This window comes from Mastigoproctus giganteus, chromosome 11, assembly GCF_048544385.1.
Source record: "Mastigoproctus giganteus isolate SK-2022 chromosome 11, ASM4854438v1, whole genome shotgun sequence".
Taxonomy (NCBI): domain Eukaryota; kingdom Metazoa; phylum Arthropoda; class Arachnida; order Uropygi; family Thelyphonidae; genus Mastigoproctus; species Mastigoproctus giganteus.
In genome coordinates, this window is record NC_143585.1 from 111171345 (window position 1) to 111192468 (window position 21124).

The 21124-nt window shown below is 37.4% G+C and overlaps 1 protein-coding gene across 1 annotated transcript in view; it reads left to right on the plus strand.

Annotated features, from left to right (window-relative positions):
- The first annotated feature begins 5993 nt into the window (after positions 1–5993).
- LOC150078352 (Fanconi anemia group I protein homolog) overlaps positions 5994–21124 on the plus strand; it is a 98387-nt gene continuing 83256 nt past the window's right edge. The window contains exons 1-2 of the mRNA XM_090384540.1: positions 5994–6239; positions 15449–15536. Coding sequence (XP_090240666.1) covers positions 5994–6239; positions 15449–15536 — 334 coding nt within the window. The remainder of the gene's footprint in view (positions 6240–15448; positions 15537–21124) is intronic.

Below are 21124 nucleotides of genomic sequence, written 5' to 3' on the forward strand. Positions count from 1 at the left end.
AAAATATTCATTCAGTTTGTTAGCTACCTGAGCAGGATCATCAACAGTTGACCCATCGATATCAAATGGACCAATCTGATTCATCCCCTTCCTTCTAGAGTTTACATAAGTAAAGAACTCTGCTGTTTTTCTTTGCATCCCTTGCCAAAGATTTCTCGTAATCTGCCTTCGCCTGCCTAACCTCCTTTGTAACTTGGTTACAGATCAACTTGTATCTATCATAGGCTTCTGTGTCACGTGTTAATTTGTATGTATCCCATGCATTTTTCTTCTCTGCCATATGTCTCATTAGTTCATCTGACATCCATTTAGGCCTAAACCCTGAACAATATTTCTTTGTTGGTATGTAAAGCCTAGTAGCCTCCAAGATAAGTTCTTTGAATGCTTCCCATGTAATTTGCTGTTGGTAACATCATCAGTTGGTCCCACTGAATTTAAATACTGTCTCAGTCCATCGTAGTCACCTTTATGAAAGCAATAACCCTTCCCTTTACCCCTAATGGTAGTTACCTCTTTGAGTAAATCCCACTTCAGCACACTGCGATCACTGCAACCTAGTGGTTCATTTACCTACAGATTCTTAATGCATGAAGAATCACTACTGATAATCAAATCAAGAGTATTATTCCCTCCTAGTTGCCTCCCGAACATGCTGATGTAGAAAACAATCATCCAATAAATCCACAAAAGCCTTGCTAGTGTGTGAGTGACAAGCCCCCAAATTCCAGTCAATATCTGGGAAATTAAAATCCCCCATTATAAGACTCTCTGATTTACTGGCCCACTCTATTTCCCTGCACAGTGTCTTATTATACTCATCAGAGTCATTAGGCCTATAGCACACTCCTACTCTCAAATTTGATCTCCCAATGCTTATGTCACAGCAAACTGACTCGACACTGCACTGTTCAGCAATGTCGACTGGCTTCACTTCCTTGGATTTTATGTATTTCTTAACTAATAGCATAACCCCTCCTCCCTATCCTGTCTATCCTTTCTGTAGACATTGTACTCCCCAAATTCCAGTTTTGCATTCTTTATATCTGTGTGACACCATGTCTCTGAAATCCCCACAATATCTGCATTTGATGTTTCGAGCAATACCTCAAATCCATCAAATTTATTTACTAAACTCCTAGCATTGGTGTACACGCAAGTATACATGCACCTATTCTTTTTCATAGCTGCCCTAACACAACCTATGTGTTTATTTGTACCCCAATGATTCCCAGTAGTCTCTGAAATACTCATTCCAATAGAAGCAGTGCAAGAATCACTTTCACCTCTGCTGGTGGCTACTGTTAATCTATTAGTCCTTGTATCCCCCCCAATCTAGCAGTTTTCCGACCCACCTAACACTGCCTCGATAGCATCAGCAAACATTCTTGCACCCTTTCTATTTAAGTGTATCCCATCCCTGTAGAAGCAGTCTCTCCTGTTAACAAGTACAGACCAGGCTGAAAAAAATTGTACCCCTTGAGCCTTGCACAATCTTTCCAGGTTCAAATTGATAGACAGGGCTCTCATCATATACTCCCTCCTATCGTGTCTGGCCAGAATTGCAGACACTTTCAAATTCAACCCTAATTCATGGCTTTTTTCCAACAGTGACCTGTACTTGTTAAGTAATTCCGCCGGTGTCCTACTCTTAATATCATTTGTGCCAACGTGTACAACTATATCACCTTTTGTGCCCTTAAAAGATGAAATCCGCTTTACAACGTCATCAACCTTTGCCCCTGGCAGACATACCCTGGTCCTGTTCCACCTATCCTTTTTACAAAGCATGTTTCCCGTTTCCCTGACAATAGTCACCAACAACTACTAGTTCCTTTGGGACCAGCGCATTCTACCTTTGGGGCTGCTGCTGTGTTGCGCGATGACCAAGTGCAAGCTCTGGCATTGGTGTGGGCAGCTGAGAGCTTGATGGGCCCCTCACTTTTAGTAGTTATATCTTTAAGTAATTACCACATCAGTGCAGTGATCACTGTCACCCAGTGGTTCCTTTATCTGCAAATTCTTAATGCATGAATAATCATGCTGATAATCAGATCAAGAGTATTACTCTCTCTGGTTGCGACTCGAACATGTTGCTGTAGAAAACAATCATCCAATAAGTCCACAAAAGTCTTGCTAGTGTGCGAGTGACCAACTCACAAGTTCCAGTCAATATCTGGAAAGTTAAAATCCACCATTATAAGACATTTTTGATTTACTGGCCCACTCTACACAATTGCTCATTATACTCATCAGATTCATTAGGCCTATAACACACACAGTCTCATTTTTAATTTCCCAGTGCTTATCACACCAAACAGACTGAACATTGCATTGTCTCGAAACATCAATTGGATGCACTTCCTTAGATTTTGTGTTTCTTAACTAACAGCATAGCCCCTCCTCCCTTTCTGTACACATTGTACTTCCCAAATTCCAATTCTACACTGCTTATGTTTGTGTGACACCACATCTCTGATATCCAAACAATATCTGTCTTTGATGTCTTGATTAGCACTTCAAGCTCATTAAATTTATTAACTATACTCCTAGCATTGTATTTGCATATTTCTTGCAATACTCCAATAATAAAAACAGACAGATGTGAAGGAGCTGCAGTAGCTCTACAAAACAATACAATTTCTCATTTCTGTCTCAGTAGAATGCAGAATATACTGCTGTTAGATTTAAAGCATTGATTCATATCACCTTGAAGATTTTTACACACCCTTGAAGTGCATTTATAACTTGTTGCAAGGGCAACGTGCCTACCCTCCACACTTAAGAAAAAATTATTTTCTTTTATTTTATCTCAGTAATAAACAGCAACTAATTAGATTCTGCTAAATTGTTTGTGAGACATTCGTTTTTAGAAAATGATCAAGAAAACAATGCTGCAAAAAACCCATCAAATGTCTTTCTAATAAATCAGCAGATAACATATAATGACTGCATCCCATGTAATTAGACTAGCCTGTGAAACTGAATTGATTGATATCTGTGAATTTATTTGGGAAAACAAAACAAGTACACAAACATTGGAAATCAAGTCTGCGCTCAAGCAGGTGCAAAGTCATCCTTGCCTAGTTGCTTATTGGACATAGATATCTGACACACTTTTCTCCTGATGAAAGATAATTCTCTCCAGTGTCACAGATGCTGTCAGCTGATAGTAAAGCATATTCTCATAGAATGTCCCCTTTTTCATAATGCTCAACAGACAATTTTTCAATTATCTCCTAGAATTGCATACAATTATGTCAGATAATTGAAACATTAATGAGATTTTTACTTTCCTGAAATTAGCAAACTTCACAAATTGTATTTAATATAAACTTGGACATGCTGAATGACTGATGAGCAATGAACAACTATATAGAGAAATAGAGTGGGCCAGTAAATTAGAATATCTTATAATAGAAGATTTTAACTTTCCAGATATTGACTGGAACTTGTGGGATGGTCATTCAAACACTAGAAAGACTGGCTAAGGTAAAGAAAGCCAACACTAAAACCACGGGAAACTTCGGTAAACTTTCCAGGAAAACGAGTTTCCCTCTACCACAGCTTCTCCCTGCATTCTCAGTAAAAGATGGTGTGTGCACTCTTGGTAGTGGCAGTAAAAGTCACTAACGATGTATTGATTAGATTTTTCTCATTATTGAAAGCAGATTATTGGAGTTCATGAGTGGGCTGAAATTTACTTACTGGAATGCCCTCCAGACTGCCTCAGTCTTAGGGTGTTTATCTTCCCTTCCTGCTGTTTTAACCCAATATGAAAACTACTACAGACGGTGAGTGTTATCGGTAGTTACAGTAGAAGTCATTTTCTTATCGGGTTAAAATAGATGGAAGGGGGGATAAACACCTTACAACTGAGGCAGTCTGTAGGGTGTACCTTTTTTTAAGTAAATTTCAACTGCGAAGGTATTGTACTCATGAACTCCAATAATCTGATTTTAATAATGAGAAAAAGCTAATCAATACGTCATCGTTGACTTCTACTGCCACTACAGATAACACGCACGCTTGTTTAAACCAGGGAGAAACTGCAGTAGCGGGAAATGAGTTTGCCCAGTAAGTTTTCCAAAGAGTCTTGTCATTCTCGTGTTGGCTTGCTTTACTTTCGCCGAAAGACCTTTGTGGATTTATTATATGACTGTTTTGTACAGCATTATGTATAGAGAGGCCACAGCAGAGAGCAATATTCTTATCTGATTATCAGTAGTGAGCTTTCATGCATTAAGAATCTGTAGATAAAAAACCAACTAGGTGGCAGTGATCACAGTGTATTGATTTACTTCACAATGTAACTACCATCAAAGGTCAAGGGAAGGGCTTTTGCTCTTATAAAGGTTACTTCAGTGGGACAAACTAATGAAGTTACCAATATTAAATTTTAAATGGGAAGCATTGTGAGATGTAATCGTAAAGTTATTAAGGTTTTTATGCCAATTAAGAGATACTGTTCAAGGCTTAGACCTAAATGGTTATCGGATATACTAATGAGATTTCTGCAGAGAAGAATGCATTAGATGCATATAAATTATCGGGTGATAGAGACGCCTACAATAGATGTAAACTGTCTGCAATCAAATTACAAAGGAGGTTAGACAAGGCAGATTACAAGAAGTCTGTGGCAAAGATAAACAGCAAGACTTTTTTACTTATATAAATACTAGAAGAGTAGAATGAATGGTATGGACAACATTGTTCCACTTATGGTGGTTTAACAATTAATGATCCTGCTTTGGTTATAGACAAAGTGAATATGTATTTTGCATCTATAGTCACACCTGCATTACAGAAACAACATTACGGTTCAGTTCTTTCCCCTATTCTTTTCCTCTTGTATATTAATGACCTTCTTCCATTGACTGGAAATCCTATTCATAGTTTTGCTGATGATACAACTGCATTACAGAAACAGCAAGGCCACCTTGATCGGCACGAGAGTGGTTAACACGAGCCTCAGAATACGAAATCGCCAAGTGGCAAAAAGCCAAGTGTCCAGCAATACTCACTCGAATATTTTCATTAGCAGGCTGGATCCGTTAACAAAGGTTGAGTAAATTAAGGCACTATTGAAGGAACTAGACATACCTGTTAAGCCTTTTAAAATCAATACCGGGCATCCCTTGTATGCCTCCTTCAGGATTCAAATGGATGGGCCCAATTACCAACAATATCTCAATGCAGATTACTGGCCCAAAGGCCTGTTGGTGACGCCATACTATGGAAGACTAAGGGCTCAGAACTCAGCATGCCCGAACCCCAATCCACAACAATGCACAATTGCAACAGCATAGCTACCTGACTTCTCTAGCAGAGTCTCACAAAGTATATCTGGGAGTGGATGCAATTCATCTGACAGGGTGATGACGACTGAACATCAGACTGGTCTAATTCCAACAAAAATATCCAACAAAAGGGTCCACGAATACGACACCACCCAGACAAGACTTCGTATCATTATAGGACAAGCAGATACTGTTCAGATAGAAATGTCATCCTGGTACAACCTGCAGAGGTAAATATCAGATTCTTCCTACAAAACATCAGGTTTGTCAAAAACAAACTAGGTGGCCTACTCAATTTACTTTCCTGTGCAGAAGTAAGACTTCACAATTCTGATCAAAACCTGGCTCAGAGATGAGATGAAAATTGCTACCTTCACTTCAAACCTTGGTTATCACACTCTGGCTACTAACAGAATATAGAGAAGAGGTGGTGGGTAAATGCATGCCTTCCTCTAATTAAGGGATGCATTTACCCAGGAGGAGATGTAGAACTCTTGTGGGAATTTTCAGAATGTCTGGAATGTAGTTCTAGTGTGCACTGTTTATTTCCCTCCACTGGGTTTCTGATGATTATATTCTCAATCGACGGCATGGATGTCATCCACATTCAATCGTCATCAAAAGCTCATCATCCTAGGAGACTTTAACCTACCACTGCCAGCCACAAAGAAGCTCCTAGATACACTGTCATTGAACATGTCAGAAATTGGCATTGGTCTTATTGATGTTCCTCCCTCACATGGCGATGCCACCCTTCAGCACATCCTCTCAAACTCTTCCATAAAAGAAACCCTGATTATCACCGATAACTTCCTCCTGTCTGATCACGATCTGATCACTGCCAGAATATCACTGCAGGCACCTGAGGAGGAATGTTTGCCAGTACAAGCTAAAAACACTGTCAGGAGAGTGTACAATCCTAAATACATCAATGTTGAAAAAGTTACTACCCTTTTTCAACTTTACCCATGGAACATACTGGCAGACTTAATATCAATGAGGTTGCCTACTGGCTTTTGAGATGGATGGAATTCATTGCAAGGGCTGCAGTGTCCAAAACTTGCATCCTTAGCACCCTCTCGAAGCCATGGTGAAAGGACCTCCTGACTAAGGCCTTCATGGAAAAACAGGCAGCCCACGCCTGTAGCACAAACAGTAGCACACTGCCATTGCTGTCGTTAACAACCCTGCCAACCTTTGTATCATCTGCAAACTTCGACATTAAGCCTGATATACCTTCATCAATATCATTGATAAATATACAAAACAACAGTGGACCTAACACCGAACCCTGTTTGACTCCACTAATAACATTAGTCCAAGAAGAGCAGCACCCATTGATTACCACCCTCTGTCTTCTCCCACTTAACCATCCTTTTATCCATTGTAGCAACTTACCCTTAATACCATTCTGCTCAAATTTGTACAATAGTCTTCCCTGTGCGAAGTGTCAAAAGCTTTCCTGAAATCCAAATATATGATATCAAAATTATTTTTTGCATCCTGTTCTTTTGTAACCACATCATAATATCCTATCAAATTTGTCAGACAAGACTTTCCCTTAACAAACCCATGCTGTGTCTGAATTATTGCTGTAGTAGGAATCCCACAAGGTAATTCTCTCTCAGCTCTGCTATTCGCTGCAATATTCATTCCACTTATTGATCAAGTTCCAGCATTTTTGTCGTATGCTGATGATATTGTGTGTTACTTGCCATGCAAATGCCAGGTTGTTGATCCCTAGGAAAGACAAACCTTCTCAGAAACTCTAAACAACTACCTTAATACTTTCTGCCAATATGCCAAATGTTTTGGTCCTTCAGTTATTCCTCAGAAGTCAAGCCATCTCATCTTTTTTCAAGTCACATAACATCCGCTGATACCTTACTTCCAAAATTAGCAGGAAAGGTTCTGATTCCCACAGACAGTGTCAAATTCCTAGGGGTAATCCTAGACGCAAATCTCACTTTTAAACAACAAATCCAAGCCCAGCATGCCAAAGCCTTGGGAACTTTCTGGGGAATGAAAATAGATTTATGCTGAACTCACAACAAACAAATGATCAAGAAATACCTTGAAATGTACTTCAGTAGTGTGATCTCCTGTGCCGTGGAAGTTTGGTCAGCCGCACCTCCCACCAGCCTCAAGAAACTATGGGGTCTAGAATTCTGGGTGCTGAAGTGGGCCAATGGGTGGTCTCACCAGATCTACATGACACCCAAATGTGTACTGTGTTCCAACCTGCGATATACGCCTACAGTCCACAAGCCCACGTGCGGAAAATAAAGGTGTTCCTTCATCTGTGGTCATTTAAGCATGATCATATGAACATCTGGAACACGGTTGGCATTTGCCAGGAAGACACCTTCGCAGTACTCCCTCTTTGTGCTCAAGGCTCCAGAGGCTGCAGAGTTTCAATAGGCACTTCCCAGATGTGACTTTGGACACTCTCAACTCGCTTAACATTGACTTGGACCTATGGTCAATTGACAAGTCATATCGAGATGACATCTTGGGCTATCTTAATGTATGAAAAGGACAGGTTTGCAAGTGCTGGTCCTAGTATGCCAATATCATTTTATATTATGTTTAATTTGTTGTCTTCTTTTTTATTAAGATTAATTCCCTGTTCAGATGTTTTGTCTTTAATGGTTAATTTGTAGCTGAACTTTGTATTTTTATGATTGGTCACTTGTATAGTGAATGTTTTGTAAGATTCCTATGGTTATCTGTGCAGGGAATCAAAAATGTATAACAGTTAATTTATTAAAGAATTTTATTATTATGGGGATTCCAGAACTGTATCAAATTATAACAGGAAGCTGAATGATTTTGTGATAACTGAGAGAAAAGTTGAAGAATAAAGGGATGGATGGCAGTTGGGATGGATGGATAACTATCCAATGATATTAAGGCAGGCAGCAAAAGAGGTGAGAACACCCTTAGCCATAATTATGGAGAATCCTTGGATTCAGAGGAGGTCCCTATGGATTGCAAATGTGCAAATGTATCCCTAATTTTCAAAGGGGAATGAACAGGTGACATGAGTAATTACAGACCAGATAGCTTGAATTCTGTTCCAGGGAAAATTAAGGAGTCACTAGTTAAAGAAGTAATGGAAGATCATCTAGACAGGAATGCAATCATGCTGCAGTCACAACATGGATTTGCTAAGGGGTGATCTTGTCTGACTAATTTGATTGGATGCAAAAAATAATTTTGATTTCAGAAAAGCTTTTGACACTGTTGTACATAAAAAAAAACTACTGTACTAATTGGAGGAATGTACGATGAAGGGAAAGTTCTATATAAAGGAATGGTTGAGTTTGAGAACACAGAGTTGTTATTAAAGGGGAATTTCTATTCTTGGACATATTATCAGAGGACCCCCTGAAGATTCACTTGTGCTGGTTGTTGTTTTCAGTATTTGTTAATATTTATTGGGGAAGGCATACCAACCTTGATGTCTAAGTTTGTTGAAGATGTGAAGATTGGCAGGAAGTTTAATAACACCAACCATGGTATGCTACTGCAGCATGATCTAGATAAATTAGGAGAGATGGGCTGAGAAGTGGCAATTGAAGTTTGCATTGACAAATGCAAGGAACTGTATATGGGTAGCAGTAAGCCCAAGTAACATTCCAACTGTGCGGTAACATTCCAACTGTGCGATTTCATATTTGATTGCAAGGTGCACAGAAGATGAGTTTGGTGAGGGGGAGAAAGGTGGTCTTACCAAGAAAGGCTTCAATTTTGTAAATTTTTGCACCAACTGGAGACTAGAAATCTGTAATGAGATCTGATTGAGATGTTGTCTCTGAATGGATTGAGTAAGTTTAATTCTAATGGAATCCTTCTTGCTCAGACTCTGCACATGAGGGATGTAAATTCAAATTGAGGAAGGTTGCAGAATTGATGTGTGTGTAAATTTATCTCCAGCCAGCTGGTAGTGGGCTGGAAGTAACCTTCATCTGGTATTGTAGAAGAGGGTAGTTTGAATAAATTCAAGGAAGAAATAGACAAACTCTCTGAATGGATGGATTGGTGCTATAGAATGACTTTTTATTTTGCTGATCTGTAGTGCAATCTTGATTTATTTCATCATTTCTACTTCTAATACTGATACTAATATTCATTGAGATTATAAAATATGAATGTTAGAAAGAGCAGAATGGAGCAGGAAGATAGGTTGTGTGACTGGATGTGTATATGCGTGTATATATGGTTTTATTACTGGTTCTTCATTTTTGTCAACCACATGGATGTAAACTTCTTCAAAACGACTTCAAGTAATTTTCCATGCACAAATTGTGCATGGAAAATTTGGTTATTTCCATTAATATTACCATTTCCCTTGGTTATCATGGCCGTGAATGGGTTATTATGCAGACTTTGTGGTCTGCTAATTATGTATTGGCAAATTATACCCATTGGAATCTCTAGTTCCAATGCAGCTGACCTATAGATAGCTGCAGTTTCATGAATGGCACTGAGCTTATGAAGTTCATGCTATTGGGCAATTGTACATTTTTTTTTTTTTTTTTTTTTTTATTTTCATAACTTTGAATGAGTCATTACCTTTGTGGGTTATTTACATTAAAAGGTAATTGCAATAATTAACTTTGTAAAAAATATCTCATTTCAGAACCTGTAGTCCCCTTAATCACATGCAGAACTCCTCTTTCTGCGATCCAGTAATTTATTCAAATCTCTGAAGATTAGTGTAATTTATTGTAATTTTTTTGTAATTACATACTATGATTTTAAACCTGGTTGTGAGTCGGGGGGGAGAAAGAACAGATTTTTTTATTTTTATTTTTATGGCAACTGAATAAATTTATATTCTATTGTTTAGTAGATGTCCCTAGAGAATATATTTATCAGTGATATTGATGAAGGTATATCAGGCTTAGTGTCAAAGTTTGCAGATGATACAAAGGTTGGCAGGGTTGTTAATGACAGTAATGGCAGTGTGCTACTCCAATAGGATCTAGAAAATTTGGGCAGATGGGCTGAGAAGTGGCAACTGAAGTTTAACTTTGACAAATGCAAAGTACTGCATATGGGTAGGAGTAACCCCAGAGAAATGTACCAACTGTGTGGTACTACACTTTAGGTGGTAGAAAATGAAAAAGACTTGGGAGTAATTGTGCAGTCAGATATGAAGTTTTCTGAGCAATGCAGACAGGCTGCCAGGGCAGGTCATGGGGTTTTGTCAATGATATACCGGAATTTTGGTAGCAAGGAAAAGGAGGTGATTGTCCCTCTGTATAAGGCAATGGTCAGGCCACGCCTTGAGTACTGTGTTATAGGTCTAGAGGCCTCATTTTAGGAAGGATGTAGATTTGCTTGAGCATGTACGGAGAAGGGCAACAATATTGGTGAGGGGAATGAAGGGATCCTGTTACCAAGAGGGGCTTAAGCTGCAAATTGCAATGGTTGGAGACTAGGCACCTACGATGTGATCTGATTTAGGTGTATAAGGCCTTGAATGGGTTGAGCACGCTGAATTCTGATGGGATTCTTCCACTTGTTCGGATTACAAACCTAAGCGGGCATAAATTCAAATTGAGGAAAGACAGATGTAGAATAGATGTGCGGAAATTTGCCTTTAGCCAGCGGGTGGTTAATTGCGGGAACAAACTTCCATCTGTTGTTGTGGAAGTTGATAGGTTAAATAAATTTAAGGAGGAACTGGACAAACATTTAGAGGGAATTGTTTTGTAAATTTTTTTTTTTTTTTTTTTTGGCTGATGCTACATAAGCTCATACACTTGCTTTCTTGCATCACATACCCCTACTACTACTCTCCACATTTCTGTTTAATTATCTTATCTTTAAAGTCTACTATAAGGAGAGTATCAGGTAATTTCATTTTTTTTTTTTTTTTTTTTTTTTTTTACATTAAAGTATGGGAACTTTCATGCTCTGCTACCTTGGATTTCCTGGTATTCTCCTTTTCTGCATGTTTGCAATGTTTCCCAATCCTTGTTTACTTCACAGATATGCACAAATTCCTAAAATGAGGCCTCCAGAAAAGGAATAGGTCTTTGCTTGTATTCTTGATGGCAGTTTGCCAGATTTGTCTCTTTCGTGGATCTTTAAGGGAAAGTAAACCCTTGTCTTGTGGCTGTGAAGGGCAATATTGCAATCTATCGAATTATGTTATTATTATTATTGCAATAAAGATTTATTGTCAAAGGGCATTGCAATATTGTTTTTGACAGAGGACTGCAAGATTGTCAGATATTTGTGGCTGTAAGTAGGAGTTTGAAGAAAAGTACTAGTTTCACCATGTAATGCCTACCATAAAGTCATTGAACCCACTGGAATTCTCCAAGTGGTACAAGAAGATCCACTCTGACAAATTGTTGCTTCTCTACCAGCTTATCAAAAACTAAGGGAAACCACAGCAGGTTTTCCCCAAGTGTATGTGTATAGCATTAGCATTAGCATTAGTAGAGGCATATGATGCAAGAAAGCAAGCTTATTCAGCATCAGCCAAAAAAAAAAAAAAAAAAAAAAAAAACCCTCTCCCATTTCACCCCTCCGTTCGTTCGAAATACCTGTCCAGTTGAGCTTTAAATTTGTTTAGGCTATCAACTTCAACAACAAGTGATGGAAGTCGGTTCCACCAACCAACCACCTGCTGGCCAAAGGCAAATTTCCGCACATCTATCCGACATCCATCCTTCCTCAATTTGAATTTATGCCCTCTGAGGTGATTATTCTGAGAAAGATGAAGAATCCCATTGGCATTGAGCATGCTCAAACCATTCAAAGCCTTATACACCTCTATCAGATCACCTCGCCGGTGCCTAGTCTCCAGACTCTGTAATTTGCAAAACTTAAGCCTTTCTTCGTAAGAGCAACCCTTTGTTCCATTTACTAATCTTGTTGTCCTTCTCTGTACCCGTTCCAGCAGCTCTACATCCTTCTTGAAATGAGGCCTCCAGACCTGTATACAGTACTCAAGATGTGGCCTAACCATTGCCTTATACAAGGGAATAATCACCTCCTTCTCCCTGCTAGAAAAATTCCTGTATATCATTGACAAGACACCATGAGCTACTCTTGCAGCTCGTCTGCACTGCTCAGAGAACTTCATATCTGCCTGCACAATTACCCCCAGGTCCTTTTCATTCTCCACCACTGTCAGTGTAAGATATGTATGGGCAACGGCAATTGTACCTCTTTCATCTGCAGAAAGTGAAATAATTCAATCCAGCAGACCATCTTAGGTGACACCAGTTTTGTCAATGTCCCCTCCATCATCATGTCATGGGTCCTTGTTTTGCAATTGGGATAATGTGTACTGATGAAGCAAGTAATATGTCCATTTGAAATCATTAACTCACACGAGCGGGTGGAAGAAAATCCTTATGGTGTAATTCTGAGATACAGAAGAGCAATTCTCTGTTAACATCTCGTTCAGTATTGTTGATGATTTGTTAATCAGGATACATGTCCTTTCATATCCACCAACTATCCAAGTTTAGCAACACTACTTGGAAGATAGTTTACAGCCATTGCATGGAAACGTTCATCTCCAGACATGGGTGATTTGATTTTTGCACAGTGACACTCCCATCCATTTAAGTTGATAATGCAAATAAGGGCTCATGTCAATGATACTTATCCACTGAGATGGCTGATGCATCCCTTTTGGTTGGTTAGCATGTTCACCCAACAAAAATCCCCCCCCCCATACTTCGAACCCCCCTATTTCTTTTTCATGTACCAGATTCTTTAAATGTTGTCATTTAAATGACAACATTTAAAGAGCAGTGATTAAAAGTTTAAAACTGCAGTGATTAATAGAATGTGGGTGGGAAACAATCATCACCACTGTAGGAGTGTTTAAACATATTCGACAGTGACTTTTGAAGTGAACCGAAATCTGTGTGTTCAAGTGGAAATATATCACTTGGAAGTTATTGTAAAATAAATACCTGAACCTTATTTATATCAGCATACTTGTTTTGGAAGTTTAATGTAATATCTCTGAACTAAAGTGTTTTTGAATAATTTTTTATAACTAACATCTACCACTTATTTTGGACTTAAGAATATGTCTCAGAATTTCTTGTGCATTCTTTTGAAACATGCTGCATCTACTGTGTAAAATGGGAATGCAATGTAAACTGTAACTATTTTAGATATTTTTTTTTTTTTTTTAATGCGTCCATTGTTGTTTTCTCTGCTGGTTCTTCTGATGATATTTCTATAATAAAATTTCTTAGTATTATATTTCTATAATAAAATTTCTTAATATTATATTTCTATTATAAAATTTCTTAATATTATATTTCTATAATAAAATTTCTTAGTACTTGGTATTTATTAAAACAATTTAATAAATTACATAGAAATGTAATTTATTAAATTGTTTACTATATCTGTGTCACATTCTCCTAATTAATTAGTTATGTTTAAGATACTATGTCAGAAGAGATACAAGCTTAGCTATGTTAAATTCTAACTATCACTGATGATGGCATTACAAAGATAGAGAAATTTCAGAGGTTTACAGAGAAAAGTTTTGAAGAAAACTACAATGATAAAGTGGCACAGGTGAATTAAAGGAAGTCAAGTATTTGTGACTGATGATTTGGCTTGGACAGAGGAATTTCACATTCCAGAGCAATTTGCAAAGACCTACAATATTCTAGATGAAAAACAGGAGAATCATACTTCCTCAGATAAGCAGAAGAGTGTCAGTCTCTTACAGCAGTATTCACAGGATTTTTATTAAGTGTATAAAAATCCTGTATAAAAAGTGTATAAAATACCCCAAAATGTCGCAAATCTGTACTTATTGGATCCCACACTACTCCATTTGTTGTTTGATTAGTCACAAAAATTGTGAAAAAGTGTCTAGAGAAATGCTAACATGGTTTGACAGTTGTGAATTTTTTAGTCACTTGGTGACTGGCGATGAGTCATGGATTGGTCATTATAATTCAGATACACCTTATAAATTGGTTCACACTTAGCATTAGCATTAGTAGAGGCATTTGATGCAAGAATGCAAGCTTATGCAGCATCAGCCAAAAAAAAAACAAAAAAAAAAAAAACCCACTTCCACTTCACCCCTCTGTTCGTTCAAAATACCTGTCCAGCTGAGCCTTAAACCTATTTAGGCTATCAACCTCCATGACAAGGGATGGAAGTCTGTTCCACCAACCAACCACCCGCTGGCTAAAGGCAAATTTCCGCACGTCTATCCTACATCTGTCTTTCCTCAATTTTAATTTATGCCCTCTCAGGTGATTATTCTGAGCTAGAGGAAGAATCCCATCAGCATTGAGCATGCTCAAACCATTCAAGGCTTTATACACCTCTATCAGATCACCTCGCTGGTGCCTAGTCTCCAGACACTGTAATTTGCAAAACTTAAGCCTTTCTTCGTAAGAGCACCCCTTTGTTCCATTCACTAATCTTGTTGCCCTTCTCTATACTCGTTCCAGCAGCTCTACATCCTTCTTGAAATGAGGCCTCCAGACCTGTATACAGTACTCTAGGTGTGGCCTGACCATTGCCTTATACAAGGGAATAATCACCTCCTTATCCCTGCTGGATAAGGAGGTGATTATTCACTTCCAGCATATAACTTAAGGCCACTTTGGAAATGTCCCCTTCGAGATCATTAAGGGAGGGCATCAATTAGTATTAAGGATGTGTATTGAAACCTCCCTTCAGAACAGAGTAGAAAAGAAGTAAAATCATTAATGGAGGATTGTATGCAACTTTCAGGATTGTTTTTACCAAGGGAAGTGGCCTTAAGGAAGTGGCTGATGTTTCACAAACCCACAATGTAAATGTTAACAAAGCAGTGTTTATAAGCAGTACAAAAACTTTAATATATAAAGATGTATTGTAAAATACCAGGAGGCTAGGATTAGTCTATTTTTATAAAATTGAATAGCCCCTTTATTTTAATTGAAAAGAAAATATTTCTCTAATTAATTTAGGATTAAGTGATTTTGAAATTGCTAATAACAATATTCTGAAGGAAATGGATTTTTTCCTTTGTTATTTATTTATTTTTTCTCATTTACTAATTTTTCTTTACTTAAAATGAGTGCAGTTAAATCTTTTACTAGATATTAATTTTATTAATATCTGTTATCACACTCTTTTGTTTTCAGGTGCATAATATCGTTCGGGTAGAAATTTTAGAACAAGTTTTGAACCGTATTATTACCAGAACATCAAATCCAATATTTCATTTCATAGGTAATTGAATATTTAATTATAAAAATATTTTAATTAATTTGTAATGTTTAATACAGTGCTTTTAAGGAGTAATTTTTTTTTATAAGACTGTTAATGTTGCATTGAGAACATTTTAATTTAAAAGCAGTGTGCAATAATAACAGCTGAAATATAATTGCTTCCAAAGTAAGTGAATGATTTCAGATTTATTACCACAGTATACAACTGAATAGATACTTCAACTGGAAGTAATTATTATCATGCATCCTCAAAAATTCCTGACACTTTAAAATTCACCCGACTTACAACTTTTTCTTAGCAACACTTCATAAGTATAAATAAAGCTTCTGGGTGCCTTTGCTTAATGTCGTTAAACTTACATATATAAGAATGTTGTATTTTGTTCCCAGTGATGGAAACCAGGTGGATGCTTTATTTACAAAGTTCTAGAAAGATAAGATAAGAAAGAAAGACCACTTATACCAACTTCCAGTAATGTTAGTGTAAGTGGTCACAACAGCTGTGGAAATAGGAGGACAGTGTCCATCCCCACTCACCCTCATTTCCAGCCTTGCTGCCTTTGTGCTAAAAAATTTTTCCGAAGTATTACTAATTTTAATCCCTTGCGGACATACCTTATTCCTGTTCTACCTATGCTTATTGCATATAATATTTTCCATTTTATAACAGTATAGAATGACAACTACCTCATGTTAGACCAGGTCTCACAGGAGGTTGTCATTCTTTGCTTAATGGCAGGATCATTAAGAGTAGATTCTTGATGATCCTGCCATGCAGCCAACTGCAGAAGAGTGAGTTCAAGCATTGAATTCGATGGCTGAGTACTTAATGAGTCCCCTTATTTAATTACTTTGAGGGCACTGACTTTTCTTCAAGCACTTAATTTCTACACTTTCTCACTCTTCTTGTTCCACACACAAAGTCATATCCTTGGAACTGTTATGTCCAGCTACAATCAACTCTGTATACATGTCACAATCACACGGTACAGTTAATATTTCCTTGACTTACAGGCGCCTCCGTAGCCAGGTGGGAAGGAGCAGCAGTGCGTAGCACACTCTTCTTGATTAGACTGGGGTTCGAGCCCATCACCACTAAATACGGAGGATGCGGCAAGGTCAGGGAATGACCACTGCATATCCCGGAGCAATATGGCCTTAGTTGCTAATGCTCCTAAAAAAAAAAACCAAACCAAACCTTGACTTACAAGAGAGAATTGCCTTTGGATATTTTCCCCAAAGCATAGGGGAAATGTTCAAAATGCTTAGGTGAAAAAGGAAATGTTTCCTTTTTTTGTCCAGTAATTTCGGTAGTTTCACTACCTGTCATTCATTGGAGAAGTCAGTCTGGATTTTAGTTCTATCAATCATTGGAGGAATTTCTGTGGGCCTTTTAGTTGATGCTTTTAGCTGATCCCTTAGCAGAGGAAGAATGTTTTTCAGTCAACACAACGTGCAAAATGGCCTATGAACGTGCACGGACACATGGCTGTACAGACCATACACAATGGTCCAATATGGTCTATGTCTTTGATGGTCTAAGTTATTGATACACCTAGAACCAACAACAATAATTTCCGTATATATATATCTGAACAGAAATATTTTGTTAACTAATACATAAACATGCTGGAGTATATATGAAGAACCTCAAATTTTTGTTTTTTTGTTTGCTTTCACCTATCTAACCCACCTAACTCTTTGGTGATAGTCATTGTTTAAGAAGTTTTTAAAAGAAATAATAACATTTCAATAAATTAGATATTCAGAAAAGTTTCTTTATCTCCCATTTGAATTATTTTGTACTATTCTGTTTGTACTATCCTATCCTAATGATGGCTAATGATGTTGAAGAAATTATAGCTAATGATGTTTACTTTTCTTGTAATGATTTCCAGCTCAGTTGTAAGCAGAGAAAATTTTAGCTTTGTCTATTTTACACTATACTGTGTTAAATTCAAAGAAATATGTTTGAAAATAATGTGAACTGAGTTTATCTTGACTTTTCTGCAGCTAGCACTTCCAGTTGGTGTGTAATTTGTGAAATGAAATATGACAAAAATTTATATGGAAAGAAGGATTTCATCTTTTAGTGTTCCATTTTATCCAGAAACTTCCATGATTAAAAAAAAAAAAAACCCCACCCAAAGCACAGCATTTCAATAATCCTGTAACATAGCATTGACAAACAGTTTCCCATGGCATTGCAGTTGCGGGGTATTTACCAAGAACTGAACTAAAGAGAGAAAGCCTTGAATATTAGCTATGAGGTAGAGTTTAGAATTTATTTAAATGATATTTCCTGTAAATGTTTCATTCATAGAGGCCTTGTGATTCCTGAGGGAGAATATCCTTGCAAATCTTTTAATGTTTATTGTGTTCTGTCTTATTGTAGTTGATTTTATAAATTTTGTATCCTTTGAAAGTGTTAGCTGCAGAGGAGACAGGATAGTTACAGTAGGTGTTGTGTACTTTTATAAGTGGTTTCCAAAATATTCCTTCAAATTCAGTGAACATTCTGTAAAATTTGTAAAACAAATTCTGTAAAATTTTTACAAATATGTAATTTATGTACAGTAGAACCCAGATAAGAAATTCCCGCATAAGAAGTTTTCCCCAGTGCTAGGTTTGGTTTCTTAAGTCCAAATTTCACCTCTATGTATTGTAATGTATTATTTTCCTGGGTAAAAAGTTTTCCTGCATAAAAAGTTCGTGATAAGGAATACACACAGTGTATTATTATAATGACGTTTTCCCACCTAATGCATTTTTTAAATATAGAAATTTTTCATATTTACATTAAAACATATTAAACAATATAAACATTTTGGTAATCGAACAAGTTAGTGCCAAGCATCATTTTTGTAGTAAATCACCGAAGTAGGTGAAATGGCATCGTTTTTGATATACTACTTCCAATAAGCAAAGCTTTGTTAATGGAGAAGACTAATGTTACATATTCTCAGCAGATAACATCACCACCACCCCTGGGTGATGGTATCTGCCGAGAATCCACTGACAAAGTGTTGCCTATTCAAGAATCCAGTGGCGAAGCTTTGCGTATTCTAGGTAGCTCAATATCAGGGCAACTCGTTGTGAAGGCATTCACAATATGGGCACTGGCAACATGGTGCAAGGTGGTGAAAATGCACCTTTGGATTTCATTGTAAACACAATTTTTAATATTTTCATTAAATTATTGAAACATTAAAACAATACAAATTGTTTCTTTCAAAATACAAGTACTTTCTCCCACTGATCACGAAATGTTGGCTAGGCTATGCACGTAAATCAGCCAAACTTAATAAAAATATTGTCTGTAGTCAAATTTGGTGAACAAAAAATTTATTACCACATACAACACCTTGCAAAATATCCTGCCGATGCGCATAAATCACAATTTGAGATATTACAAAAACAATTGCCTTGTTCGATTAGTGAATTTTCCGTAGTCTGAGGCTTTCAACGCTAAAACCTTTTTGGTATAAACATTTTGATATAACTGAAGTGACATATTGCAATTGTTTACATAGATATCCATAATTGGATAGCATCGGCCACAGGCGCCTCCGTAGCCAGGTGGGAAGGAGCAGCAGTGCGTAGCACATGCTTCTTGATTAGACCGTGGTTCCAGCCCGTCACCACCAAATACGGAAGATGCGGAAAGGTCTGGGAATGACCACCGCATTTCCCGGAGCAATATGGCCTTAGTTGCTAATGCTCCTAAAAACCAAACAAAAAAAGCAGCGGCCACATGAAGTTTTTGCCATTAAGTTCTCATTTTTCTGAACTGTTCTGAATTACTTAGCAGATTGTTGCTCTATCTTATTGTAATTGTAACTTTTTAAGGTATTTTGAAACTCCAAAGGAGCTCACTTCCAACTTCGTAAAAATTAGTATTATTATCAATTTATTTCTCTGTTGAGGAGACATCCTGGGACAGCCATTGACTAGAAGGATGAGAGTATTTGGTAATGAGTAATGAACAGAATGTTAAGCAATTAGAAATCCTCAGTTTAAAAATGTTTCTCATAGGCATAGCGAAATATTTATAAATTCTGAAATGACCTTTAACTTATGTGTATTTTTTCATTTTTATTTGTGTAGTTAATATTTCATACCCTTAGGTCATTTTCCTTTCTAAGAAGTTCTATATCTTGAGTCCCTCGGAAAACTTCTTATCTGGTTTCTATTGTATTTATTTTATATAAAATTTTTCACATTGTTTTTTACTTTCAAGATGGAAATTATCAATCCATTGCAAGATCTACTGCAGCCATTATCAAACCATTGCAAGATGGAAGTCTCCTCAGCAATTCGTGTTGACGAAAATGGACCATAATCCGCCACACTTTTCCAGTATGGTTTTCAGATTGATCGTATTTAGCAGCACACACTCTTTGGGTCTATCCAAAGTGCCTGCTACTGCACTCCCGCTCCTGCCCACTCAGCTACAAAGGCCACTTTCATCGTAATGTGGGTTCAATAGCTTATATGATTTCTTTTTCATTTCTATATGATTTCACTCTCACCCAGTGGTTCCTTTATCTACAAATTTTTAATGCATGAATAATCACTGCTGATAATCAGATCAAGAGTATTACTCCCTCTGGTTTCCTTTAGAACATGCTGCTGCAGAAAACAGTGATCCAATAAATCCACAAAAGCCTTGCTAGTGTGCAGGGACCAACCCACAAATTCCAGTCAATATCTAGAAAGTTAAAATCCTCCATTACAAGACATTCTAATTCACTGGCCCATTCTATTTCTCTGCACAATTGCTCATTATACTCATCAGATTCATTAGGCCTATAACACACACCTACTCATTTTTTCTTTCCCATTGCTTATGTCACACCAAACAGACTCAACATTGCATTGTCCACCAACATCAATTGGATGCACTTCTTAGATTTTGTGTTTCTTAACTAACAGCATAACACCTCCTCCCTGTCTGTCCTTTCTGTACACATTGTACTCCCCAAATTCCAATTTTGCACTGCTTATATCTCTGTGACACCATTTCTATGATATCCCAACAATATCTGCCTTTGATGTCTTGACTAGCACTTCAAGCTCATCAAATTTATTAACTATACTCCTAGCATTGGTGTACATGCAAGTATACATGCACCTGTTTCTAATCTTACTTAGCCTAACACAGCCCATGTATTTATTTGTTCCACTATGACTCCAAACAGTGCTGGAAATCTCCATTGCCTTGGTTTCCATGCTGCTGCTCATTCTAATAAAAGCAGTGCAAGAATCATTTTTGCCTCTACCTGTGGCCACTGTTGACCTTTTAGTCTGTGTATCCCCCCCCCCCCAAGCTAGCAGTTTTCCGATCCAACTAACACTGCCTCGATAGCATCAGCAAATTCTTGCGCCCTTTCTATTTAAGTGTATCCCATCTCTGTAGAAGCAATCTCTCCTGTCAGCAAACACAGACCAGCCAGAAAAAAATTTTACCCCTTGAGCCTTGCACAATCTCTCCAGGGCCGAATTGATCAAGGCTCTCATCATATACTTCTTCCTATCGTGTCTGAGCAAAATTGCAGACACTTTCATATTCAACCCTAACGCAAATTT